Source organism: Myxocyprinus asiaticus, chromosome 37 (assembly GCF_019703515.2).
Source record: "Myxocyprinus asiaticus isolate MX2 ecotype Aquarium Trade chromosome 37, UBuf_Myxa_2, whole genome shotgun sequence".
NCBI classification, from domain to species: Eukaryota; Metazoa; Chordata; class Actinopteri; order Cypriniformes; family Catostomidae; genus Myxocyprinus; species Myxocyprinus asiaticus.
The window spans coordinates 12179410-12192181 of record NC_059380.1 but is presented as its reverse complement, the minus strand read 5'-3'; the positions used below and the strand labels follow the sequence as shown (position 1 = coordinate 12192181).

General features: G+C 40.2%; 1 protein-coding gene across 3 annotated transcripts; it reads left to right on the top strand.

The window, feature by feature from the left end:
• Positions 1-67: 67 nt before the first annotated feature.
• LOC127428258 (THO complex subunit 7 homolog) lies at positions 68-11129 on the top strand. Of its 3 annotated transcripts, none has more exons than XM_051676480.1 (9): positions 100-141; positions 2800-2859; positions 3644-3764; positions 3885-4012; positions 4113-4199; positions 4286-4343; positions 9726-9792; positions 9898-9967; positions 10892-11129. In XM_051676480.1, the coding sequence occupies exons 3-9, from the start codon at positions 3715-3717 to the stop codon at positions 10948-10950; spliced, it is 519 nt and encodes a 172-aa protein (XP_051532440.1). In that variant the 5' UTR covers positions 100-141; positions 2800-2859; positions 3644-3714; the 3' UTR covers positions 10951-11129. The 3 variants fall into 3 exon arrangements, with proteins under 3 accessions (XP_051532437.1, XP_051532440.1, XP_051532438.1); XM_051676478.1 differs by lacking the exon at positions 2800-2859 and adding an exon at positions 1097-2458 and having other exon boundaries at positions 111-141; XM_051676477.1 differs by lacking the exon at positions 2800-2859 and having other exon boundaries at positions 68-141.
• The last annotated feature ends 1643 nt before the right edge of the window (positions 11130-12772 follow it).

Genomic DNA, 12772 nt, shown 5'->3' with positions numbered 1-12772 from the left:
AATTATACGTGCTATGGTTTGGGTAATTTGCTTCGCTACAGAGGCGGGGCGCTGCTGCTCTTTGACCCGCGCGCCCACCAATAAAGTTTTTTCGAATAGCTTTTGGATACAGTTTTGGAAAAATGGGTAGCATTACAGATGGTATGAGTTTTTTGGTAATTGTGGTCTATGCGTGTTCGTTTACTGTGTGGCCAATCAGTACGATTTATTAAATCGGTGCCTGACACTATGTGTTTTTGTAAACTATAGGAACTTATTTCAAGTGAGAAAAGGAGAATACATGCAGAATCAGAGCTGGTTAGCCATGTGATGTGCTAGGTCTTATTCAGAATACCTAAAACAAGACAAAAACATTTAAATTAGGTTGAAATCGCTCATTTAATTTACTGAGACGAGTGATTGAAAATTTAAGTTTGATTCTGCAAGGCGTTTTTGAGTGTTTATTTTCTAATTGGCAAATTCTGTATGCCGGTGTTCTGGATCAACTAGGGATCGTGTTAACTGAGGATGTGCGCGTGCACGTGAATAACTTTACTTGCCTTTTCAGCAGATTCGTTCAATGTGAATTGCCAGGAAGCCAAGAAAAGGCGTTTACACATAATCCAAAAAATGTTGGTGTCATTATTAACCCGCTTTGTATGATCGAGGTCTGTTCCAATGAATTTGACACAGTTTAAGGGCGATTTTAACAAGGTTTCAGAGGATAACATGGTTGCCCATGTTAAAGTGGGACATTGGTTTGAATGGGAACTGGCGATTACACTTGTCCTATCAGTAAATCACATGTGGATGTCTTTTATTTGCAACACTAAAGCATCATAGGCTTATATGTGTCAACAATAGGCCTATACTGTTAAATTACATATATGTAATTTAACAGATATATATATATATATATATATATATATATATAAAATACAGTAGCTTGAAAAGTTTTCAATTAAAACAGTAAAACAATTGTTACTGTTCACATAGAAGGCCTGTTGGTCTAGGAGTAGTGTGTTTGCTAACCATGCATACAGACCTGTGTTGAATTCTCTGTGAGTATCTGCATTTTTATTTAAATTGTTATAATAGCATCTTCTACTTTTCAAAGGTTCTGTGCATGACAATGTCATATGTTTGACTACCCATGATGATCTTTCAGAACAGTGCAATATTTTTGGTGGGGAGCAAATACAAAGGCCAAATTGACCTATGGGTAAGAATAAATGGTACTCTGAGAAAGCATGAGAAAGTTCTTCAGAAACATAATGATTTTGTTAGAAAATCTTACAATTTTGCCTAACAATCTTAAATCTTAAAATTGTTTTACAGCCTGGGTAGCTCAGTGAGTATTGACTCTGACTACCACCCCTGGAGTCATGAGTTCGAATCCAGAGTGTGCTGAGTGACTCCAGCCAGGTCTTCTAAGCAACCAAATTGGCCTGGTTGCTAGGGAGGGTAGAGCCACATGGGGTAACCTCCTGGTGGTCACCATAATGTGGTTCTTGCTCTCGGTGGGGCACGTGGTGAGTTGTGCGTGGATGCCACGGAGAATAGCGTGAAGCCTCCACATGCGCTATGTCTCTATGGTAACATGTTCGACAAGCCACGTGATAAGATGTGCGGATTCACGTCTCAGACGCAGAGGCAACTGATATTCGTCCCCCACCACCCAGATTGAGAAGAGTTACTACGCCACCACGAGGACTTAGAGCACATTGGGAATTGGGCATTCCAAATTGGGGAGAAAAGGGGGAGAAAATCCAAAACAAAAAAACAATATAATAAATTGTGTCTGTGTATGTGATTTACAAAATTGTTTTCAATAGACCTATTAAAATATATAATAATCTGCAGCAAAGCTTCAGATTTGTCCTGATTGATCAGGATTTGAACCCAGGTCACAACATTTAATGCCAATATGATTTACTACTGGACCAGTGTCCTATCTATTATCATTTGTTCACTTTGCAGGAGAAAGTTACTCAGACTATTAGTTCATCAAGCCATTATTCATTATAAAGAAATAAAAGCAATTGAAAGTGTATTATTGACACATATCAGCATATGATGCTTTAGTGTTGCAAATAAAATAATTCAACATGTGATTTACTGCTCTGAAAAATGTAATCGCCAGTTCCCATTCAAACCAATGTCCCACATTAACATGGGCAACCATGTTACCCTGTGAAACAGTTAAAATAGCTTTTAAACAGGGGGCCTGGGTAGCTCAGTGGCAAAGACGGGAGGGTAGAGTCACATGGGGTAACCTCCTCCTGGTCACCATAATGTGGTTTGTTTTCGGTGGGGCGCACTGTGAGTTGAGAATGGTTGCCGCGGTGGATGGCGTGAAGCCTGCACATGCGCTATGTCTCCGTGGCAACGCGCTCAACAAGCCACGTGATAAGATGTGCGGGTTGACGGTCTCAGACACAGAGGCAACTGGGATTCGTCCTCTGCCACCCAGACTGAGGTGAATCACTACACGACCACAAGGACTTAAAAAGCACATTGGGAATTGTGCATTCAAAATTGGGAGAAAAAGGGGGGAAAAAAATAGCTTTTAAACTGTCAAATTCATTAGAACAGACATTGATGAAAAAACTCGGTTATAATAATGATAGCAAAAAAAATTTATAATGTGCAATATGTCTTTTCTTTGCTCCTTGACAATTCACATTAAATAAATATGCTTAAAAGGCAAGTAAAATGATTCGCGTGCATGCGCACATCCCCAGTTAACATGATCCCTAGTTGATCCATAACACCGGTATTGCCATGTTTATTTGTTATTTGAATCTTTCTAAAATGCAGACACTTCCATAGCCTTCAGCCTCTTCGATTAGGAAGGAGATTTTTTATTTGAAAAAGAATGTAAGTTATTTTTACAATGCTACTTCATGTAGCATATGTACATTGCATTATTAACCTCAGGGCTCAACAGTAAGGATTTTTATTTTGATTAAAAAAAAAATTATTTGCCCTGTTAACATACACTCCAGCTCCACCACAATATATGCAGTATATATGTATTTTTTAAATGCCAGATTTTGTTTTTTTGTTTTTTTGTTGATAAAAACATACTAGGTTTTTCATTTGCAATAACAGCTGGAAATTATACATCTATTATTAACTCCATGACTTTTACTGGAAAACTATGGTGTATGGTGCAAAACATTACTTATTGGTTTATAATATTCAGCTTATCTTTACAGATGCATTCTCACAACTTTAACAAAACCTGATCTATGTTAGCCAGCTAAATGATATGACCTTGGTGACACATTGAAATCAGCAGAACTTGCAACAGCGTCATAGCAGCAACATCACAAAAAAATTGGAAGGCATACAAACACATGTACAAAATCAACCCATGTAAGAGAGTCACTGGCCTGAAACTCTCTCACACTGGCCCCGGCTTGCGGGCCATCCTTATTGTTGAGCCCTGAACCTGAAACATCAATTGTTATTAAATCCTGTCATTTAAACACATTAGTTAGGTGCACGCGGGGACAGATTCCTGCACTTTACATTTGGCTCCCCCATTATTGAATATTTGGTTACATTACAGTGCTCAATCATATTTCTCAAATGGTGTTATCTTAAGTCCATTCTGATAGCATTATGCCACATTAACCTGTTGTGTATCTCATCATAGATGAGGTTATTCGGAAGCGTCTTCTTATAGATGGAGATGGAGCTGGAGATGATAGACGCATTAATGTGCTCATGAAGACCTTCATCAAATGGTGCCACTCCAATATCTCACCAGAGGAAGGGTAATTTAAGCGACTAAGACTATCTGTGACTCAGTCTAATATGGGTCTGAATTGCAATTGAGATGTTACTTAGTTTTACCAATTGTTCATTTGTATGTCTTCATTTGTATGTTGCTGCAGGTTCGCACAGTATCAAAGGATGCTGACATCTTTATCTCAGTGTGAATACTCCATGGGAAAGACTCTGCTCGTGTATGACATGAACCTGAAAGAAATGGAGAATTATGAAGCAATATATGCAGATATTGGTAAAACGTCCAGTTGTTTTGCCTGTTTGACTTTGTCAAGTATTGTCACCACGTGTTCACTTGTTTGCATAGCACAATTCTCTTGTGTCTCCCTAAATAGAGAAAAGTATAACATCAGCACATGAAAAGATTGCTGAGTGCAAAAAAGAAATCCAGAGAGCGAAAAGGATACGCAAAAATCGTCAAGGTGAGATGATCCCTGGTAAAACAGCTTCTTTGTTTTCATCAAAACTAATTGAGTGGCTGTAACTCAATTAACTTGCTCATTTGTAGAGTATGATGCTTTGGCCAGAGTTATCAAGCAACATCCAGACCGACATGAGACCTTAAAGTAAGTTTGCCATTCCTTTTTTTTTTTTTTTTTTTTATTGATCAAACTTGCATAGCAGTTTTACTACTTTTCAACGTGGAAAGAGAGCATTTTAACATATTAGGGGGCTGAGGGGAGGTGCAAAGAAAGCTACAAAAAAGGGAGCATCGGAACATATTAGAGGACCGAGGGGAAGCACAAAGAAAGCTGCAAAAAAAATAACGTTAATTTTTATTCAAAAACAACTGAAAATTAAAGGCCAGTGCACACTTCATACAAAATTGAAAAATGAACGGGTTTGACATAATTTAGACCAAAATCTGTCCAAAAAGAAGTTTTTTTGAGTTTGTTTTGGTGGTTTGTAACTTTCAGGAAAACTTTGCACTGGCTGCTAATCACTTTCTTACTGCCATTGGTCCACGTCAATGGTAGGTGTGACCTGAAGCTTCCCCTACTTTGTGGCGGACAGCTAATTCCAGTTACATTATTCAGTCAGTTTAAGATCAGTCAACATGAACACACTGGCATGAAGAGTTATTAGCGAACTGATGCAAACTTACCCACATCTGAATGATCGTTCGCATAGAGGCATATTCCACGAACATATTTTAGTTTTGTTAATTGTTTAATTAGTCTGCAAAAGGAATCAAATTTACTAAAAAACTCTTAATTGCCCATTCACTCATGTGCCATCTGCAGCTGAAAGCCATTCACACATCTGCCCATAGCAAGATATGTCTATCATCATTTATTTGTCTGTATTCTACCTATTAACACTCTCAGTATCCATGTCATTATGAATTACAATAAAAGTGTAATCAGCACATATTATGGCCGCGTGTAGCTTGTTAGTGCTTTAGCGCCATGAATGCAAAAGGTAAATATTACAAAATACAGATTATCTACTGCGTATATATTACTTTAAATCAATTTTGAGTGGTTAAAATAGCTTTTACTGATCTCAGAAGAATCAGAATCAGCTTTATTGCCAAGTATGCTTACACATACAAGGAATTTGTCATGGTGACAGGAGCTTCCAGTGTACAACAATACAAAAACAATACAAAAACAGCAGCAAGACAGATAATAATAAAAAAAAGAAAAAATAATTATACACATACGTACATACACACAGACACACACATACATACATACGTACATACACACAGACATATACGTAGTGCAAATCTAATACCAAATCTGTTATCTGTTATGTACAGTGCAAAATACAAATCTGTTATGTACAATTTTTTTTTTTTCAGAGGAATTCAATGGCAGAAGATGTTGGATGTGTTGGATAAATATAAAAAAGACTAAACTGTGTATTGCACATAGTTATTGCTCAATGGGGCAAGTTAACTGTTCATGAGATGGATAGCCTGAGGGAAAAAAACTGTTCCTGTGCCTGATGGCTCTGGTGCTCAGAGCTCTGAAGTTCAAAAAGGTAATGGGCAGGGTGAGTGGAGTCCAGAGTGATTTTTCCAGCCTTTTTCCTCACTCTGGAAGTGTATAGTTCTTGAAGGGTGGGCAGGGGGCAACCAATAATCCTCTCAGCAGTCCAAACTGTCCTTTGTAGTCTTCTGATGTCTGATTTCGTAGCTGAACCAAACCAGACAGTTATTGAAGTACAGAGGACAGACTCAATGACTGCTGAGTAGAACTGTATCAGCAGAACCTGTGGCAGGTTGAACTTCCTGAACTGGCAAATGAAGTACAACCTCTGCTGGGCCTTTTTCACAGTGGAGTCAATGTGTGTCTCCCACTTCAGGTCCTGTGAGATGGTAGTGTCCAGGAACCTGAATGACTCCACTGCTGCCACAGTGCTGTTTAGAATGGTGAGGGGGGTCAGTGTTGGGGTGTTCCTCCTAAAGTCCACAACCATCTCCACCGTTTTGAGCGTGTTCAGCTCAAGGTTGTTTTGACTGCACCAGATAGCCAGCTGTACAACCTCCCTTCTGTATGCAGACTTATCGTCATCTCGGATGAGGCCGATGACAGTGGTGTCGTCTGCAAACTTCAGGGTCCTTGGCGATGCAGTCATTGGTGTAGAGGGAGAAGAGTAGTGGGGAGAGCACACATCCCTGGGGGGCACCAGTGCTGATTGTACAGGTGCTGGAAGTGAGTTTCCCCTGTCTCACAAGCTGCTGCCTGTCCGTCAGAAAGCTGGTAATTCACTGACAGATAGACATGTGAACAGAGAGTTGGTGTATTTTATTCTGAAGTATAGCTGGGATGATGGTGTTGAAAGCCGAACTGAAGTCCACAGAAAGGATCCTTGCATATGTCCCTGGTCTGTCCAGATGTTGCAGGATATGATTCAGTCCCATGTTGACTGCATCATCCACAGACCAGTTTGCTCGATAAGCAAATTGAAGGGGATCTAGAAAGGGTCCAGTGATGTTCTTCAGTTGGGCCAACACCAGTCTCTCAAATGATTTCATGACCACTGATGTCAGTCTGTAGTCATTACGTCCTGTGATTTTTGGTTTCTTTGGGACAGGAATAATGATTGAGCATTTGAAGCAGCATGGGACTTCACACTGCTCCAGTGATCTATTGAAGATTTATATGAAGATGGGGGCCAGCTGGTTAGCACAGGATCGAAGACACGCTGGTGAGACGCCATCTGGGCCTGAAGCTTTCCTCGTCTTTTGTTTCCAAAAGCCCCGGCTCACATCAATATTCACAGATCTTAAGTGCAGGTTGAGTAGCAGGAGGGGGGAGGAGGGGGGTTGCATGAGGTGTTGGTGTTTGTGTGAAGTGAAAGTCAGAGAGGGTGTGGGGTGTGAGATTGGGCCTTTCAAATCTGCAGTAGAACACATTCAGGTCATCAGCCAGTTGTTGGTCCACCACAGGGTTGGGGGTAGGAGTCCTGTAATTTGTGAGTTGTTTCATGCCACTCCACACTGATGCTGGGTCATTAGCTGAAAACTTGTTTTTCAGCTTCTCAGAGTATCTTCTTTTAGCCACTCTGATTTCCTTGTTCAGTGTTTTCCTGGCCTGATTGTACAAGACTTTATTCCCACCCCTGTAAGCATCCTCTTTGGCCTGACGAAGTTGCCTGAGCTCTGCTGTAAACCACGGTGTGTCATTGTTGAACTTTAAATAATTCCTAGTAGGAATGCACATATCCTCACAGAAACTGATATATGACGTAACAGTATCTGTGAGCTCATCCAGGTCTGTGGCTGCAGCCTCAAAAACACTCCAATCCTTGCAATCGAAGCAGGCTTGTAGTTCCCACTCTGCTTCATTGGTCCATCTCTTTACAGTCCTTACTACTGGCTTGGTTGATTTCTGCCTGTAGGTTGGAAGAAGATGTACCAGACAGTGATCAGAGAGTCCCAAAGCTGCTCTAGGGACAGAGCGATATGCATCCTTTATTGTTGTGTAACAATGATCCAGTATTTTCCTGTCTCTGGTGGGGCATGTAATGTGCTGTTTGTATTTTGGCAGTTCACATGTGAGATTTGCTTTGTTAAAATCCCCAAGAATAATAATAATAAGAGTCCGGGTATTGTTGTTCTGTGTCTGATTTGATCAGTCAGCTGCTGCAGTGCTGTGTTCACACACGTGTTTGGCACGATATACATGCTCACCAGAATAAACGAGGAAAACTGCCGCAGCGAGTAGAACGGCTTACAGTTAATAAAGAACGCTTCCAAATTAGGACAGCACATCCTCTTTAACGTTGTTACATCAGCTTTCATTGATGTAAAAGCATGTTCCACCGCCTCTCGTTTTCTCCGTTAACTCCGCGATGTGATCCACTCTGAACAGCTGAAAGCCCGGCAGATGTAACGCGCTGTCCGGAATGGCTAAACTCAGCCAGGTTTCTGTGAAGCACAAGGCAGCAGAGTTTGAAAAGTCCTTGTTTGTATGGGTGAGGAGATGTAGTTTGTCCATTTTGTTAGGAAGAGAGCAGAGATTCGCAAGATGAATGCTCGGCAGCGCTGTTCAAAAGTCGCGCCGACGGAGCCTGACCAGCGCTCCTGCTCATCTCCCTCGCAGGCATCTCATAGCGCGTTTAAACAACACAGCTGCGCCTCCGACTAAAATGTCCAGCAAAACGTCAGAATATATAAAAACCGGGAAAAGGTTGTCTGGTATATGCTGCTGAATGTTCAGCAGTTCGTCCCTGGTAAAACTGACTGGAAAAATATTACTAAACACAGGACAAACAAACAAAAACAACAAAAGAACTGAAGAGCTACACACCAAGGCAGCCATCCGCGGCGCCATCTTGATGATTAGATGGTATGTATCTCTTACTGGATCCTACTAAGCGCCTCCCCCAGCGGTGTGACCGGTGTCTGAACGTTTGCAAAAAGTATGTCATTGTTCAGCTGCTTCGAACTTCTTTCTAGCTCTGAACGAAGAAGAACTTGTGTATGTGTGCTGGTGGCTTAATAGTAATAATAGGCCAGTATTTCTTAGCTTAGTAAGCCATAGCTCTGCCTCTGTAAATTCATGCAAGCACTCTGCTTCTGTGAGTGTTTTTTTTTTTTCTCCCAAATTTGGAATGTCCAATTCCCAATGTGCTCTAAGTCCTCGTGGTGGCGTAGTGACTCGCCTCAATCCAGATGGCGGAGGATGAATCTCAGTTGCCTCCACGTCTGAGACTGTCAATCCGTGCATATTATCACAAGGCCAACGCTATTCTCCGTGGCATCCACGCACAACTCACCACGTGCCCCACCGAGAGCGAGAACCACACATTATAGCGATCACAAGGAGGTTACCCCATGTGACTCTACCCTCCCTAGCAACCGGGCCAATTTGGTTGCTTAGGAGACCTGGCTGAAGTCACTCAGCACGCCCTGGATTCGAACTCGCAACTCCTGGGGTGGTAGTCAGCCTCAATACTCGCTAAGTTACCCAGGCCCCCTCTGTGAGTGTTTTTAAGTGTATTTGCACTTCGAATAAAGCAAAAAATTCATAACAGATTTTTTTTGCCAATTCATTGAACAGAAGATGCTAAAAAAGTGAACACATGAAACTCAGTGACAAAATGATGAGATACCTGTGGAATCGCACACATCTAAACATCTGCAGCAGACCTTATTATGCATTATTACAGGTAAAATAAATTGTAAATAATTTGGATTGTTTTTCTCCTAACCCATGCATGAAGCATAGCAGACTGCCAGACTGTTGATCACATAGTGCAGTGTTCTGTATTTCAATGGAACAAAGTGATTTTTTTTTTGTGTGTGTTTCATTTATTTTTCACAGTAAAGACTAAAATGAGAAAAATGGGGGTGCTGTCAAATAAGTTTTGTCAGAGACGAGGCCCACTGTCTCAGACTTGGAAAACTCCTGTACTACTTAGTTCACTGTGTTAGGTCAATATTATATTGACCCACCAGCTTTTGAATTGCTATTGTAATCTTATTTCTGCAGACAGCTTGAGGCTTTAGACAAAGAGCTTCAACAGCTTTCACAGATCAAAGAGAATGTGGAGGACAAGGTATGGGAAAATGCTATTTCTTTACTTTTTAAAATAATCTTCTTAAATACGCACACTGCCATAAACATCAATATTTGCGCTAATCTGTCTCTTATCCGTCATCAGCTGGAGCTTCGTAAGAAACAATTCCATGTCATTCTCACCACCATCCAGGAACTTCAGCAGACTTTGGATAGTAAGTCTGAAAAAAGGCGGTATCAGTACTGTTTCCTGTTTTCCAAGGCAGGAAAACTGAATGAGGCTTAAAGAGGCACAAATTTATACTGATCCTGGACTGCATTGCAGTTGCCAGCTGTCCTTTTTTAGTTCAGATCTGGTGTTGGCCTTTTGTTAAACAGGCCTCTGCTAAATAAACAATTCCCTCAGTGATACAGGATTTTTTTTACTTGAAAGTCTATTTGTCAATAGTATTGATCCACCTGTAGTCTAGTTTAGCAGAGCCAGACTTTTTACCATTGGCATTAATTTTGGTCCTCTTTGCAAATTTCCTGGCAAAGACCACACACTTGGACAGGAAGAAGCCATCTGTCTCATGTGAAGCGATCAGCTACACTTTGTTTTCTTGTAACATACCTTTTTGGGGCAGGTAAATCTGAAATCGATGATACCACAGTAATAGACAGGCATGGAAAAACACTTATAGCACTGCAGTCTCTGTGAGTGGTTGTATAGAAAACAGAAGCAATTAGTGATTGGAATTTTGTTCTGTCCAAGAGTGATAATTAATGATTATACGTAAGTGGAATACGTTTCTGCTTGTGGATATCTATTTTACTAGCTCCTGAAGATCTAGGATGACCCAATGTACCTGGTGAATTGTAAACACGACTTTGTTTCCTGGTGGACTAACAAAAAAATCTGTGCACGTGACTCCTAGAAGTCACTTAATAGCCTAGTGACCAGCCAGCTTTGCTATTTAAGTGTGCAATTTGCACGAGACGGTTATTGTGGGCAGTCCATGGGCATGGCGTCTGAGTCTGAGCCTACCTGAGACTATCAGCAGTATCTCATGTCATATGTCAGATGTCACAGCACATAATTTCACAACTATCCTAATACTGTAGTGTCTAAATTTGTGTTTGCTCGTTTTTGTTTTTAGATGATGAGAAGATGGAAAATGATGATTCCCAGGAAAGCCTAATGGAAAGTGGAGACTAGGCATTGTGTTTTTCTAGTTTTGATTGTTTGGAAGATGTTATTATTATCCTGTTATTTTTTCATGTGTTCCGAAACAAAACAAAAATTCTCATTTTAATCTCATTTTCTTTTGAAGATGGCTGATGTGTACAGTTTTACTATTGGCGTGGTGCAATTAAAGTGATTTTTTACAAACTGGATCGTTGTCTAAGATGCTTGGATTTAATTTTACCACTATCCTGCTGCAATAGTTCGAAATCTCTAGCGGAGTGAATAAACAACTATTTATTTTACATTTAGGGATGGATTACATTTAACTTTTTAATGAAGGCATAAATCAAATGATGAATAATATCCTTGCTACTTCACTGAATTGCCCCTCTCAACCAGCAGATGTCGCTGCTGTCCCAAAGTTAACATGACATTGAAAGTACAGGACTTTGAGACAAATTATAGATCTATCTATCTCTTGTCTCCTTGTCTGTGTGTAAAAAATCTTACAGTCTACTTTAATTATTTAATGGCAAGGATTAAATACCCAGAACTAAAAAGGTATTCGTCATAAACGGGAAGTCAAAGTGAGACGATCTTGCAGAATGACTCTAAAGCACTGCGTGTGAGTGAGAGTGAGCTTGATGCCTTCAGACATGCAATGAGGGAACAGTGTGGACACACTGTGGCTGTTTTTATGCTGTACAGATGTACTCTGCATTTCTGACAGCAGATCAGAAGAGACGTGTAGGCCAAGAGTGAAGAGAAAGCCTACCAGAGCTGCTTTGCTGTCATTATTCACAGAGATTATACTTAAGAAAGAGGAAACAGCTCAGTTTACAGTAGTGGGAAATACATTTTTCAGACAAAGCAAAACACTTATCTTTTAAAGGTTACAAATAGGGTGACATCTGGCCATTTTAACACTTGAAAGCTGTTGAAGAGCTCTGTCAGGATGACCTTTGCCCTACCCAAATCACAGTTGTTGAATGCAACTAAGAAATACTAGTTAGAGAATTGGATTTCAAGAGGAGGATGTGTGTGTGAGCTATTTACAGTCTATATTATTAGCCTATATATTTACAGTCTCATATCAGACATGCAGAAGTACATACTGTAGATTCCATCAATAAAAAAAATTCTTTATTTTGTTTACATTTTTCGTCATAATGTGAAAGAGCATTTTTTTAAATATTTTTAATTGATGTTTTATAGATATAGTGCTGGTTCTTAGAATGCTGTAGTTGTTCACTGGACATGATACAGAATTTTTCACTTTTTATTTTTTTATTCGCATTCCACGTGCATCTCATCACCTACTGGGCAGGGAGAATTCATAGTAAAAAAAGTCATATATTGATCTGTTTCTCACCCACACTTATCATATCGCTTCTGAAGACATGGAAAAACCCACTGGAGTCGTATGGATTACTTTTATGCTGGATTTATGTGCTTTTTGGAGCTTCAAAGTTCTTGCCACAATTCACTTACATTGAATGGACCAACAGAGCTGAGATATCCTTCTAAAAAGCTTTAAGCAAGAAAGTCATACACATCTGGGATGGCATGAGGGCGAGTAAATGATGAGAGAATTTAAATTTTTGGGAGAACTATCCCTTTAAGCATTCTGCCATATTAAATGAATAATCAAATAGAGGCTCAGCCATCAGATGGCGTGCTTCTAATTGGGTCCCTGATTTAAAACATCTACGGCAGCCAAATAAGTCCCCCTGCCCCAACAAAATGTAGATAGGCTATCAGAAAAGCACATGGGAGCTAGATTACTCCAATTCGAGAGATAAACATGGAGAACTTTCCCAGCATACTCTCACTCCATTGTCATCAGGGATGC

Bases quoted from the DNA above. Each gene is read 5' to 3' on its own strand.
- LOC127428258 (XM_051676477.1), top strand. The intron at 4,200-4,285 runs GTGAGATGATCC...GCTCATTTGTAG, and splicing joins GATACGCAAAAATCGTCAAG to AGTATGATGCTTTGGCCAGA. The intron at 9,793-9,897 runs GTATGGGAAAAT...ATCCGTCATCAG, and splicing joins AAGAGAATGTGGAGGACAAG to CTGGAGCTTCGTAAGAAACA.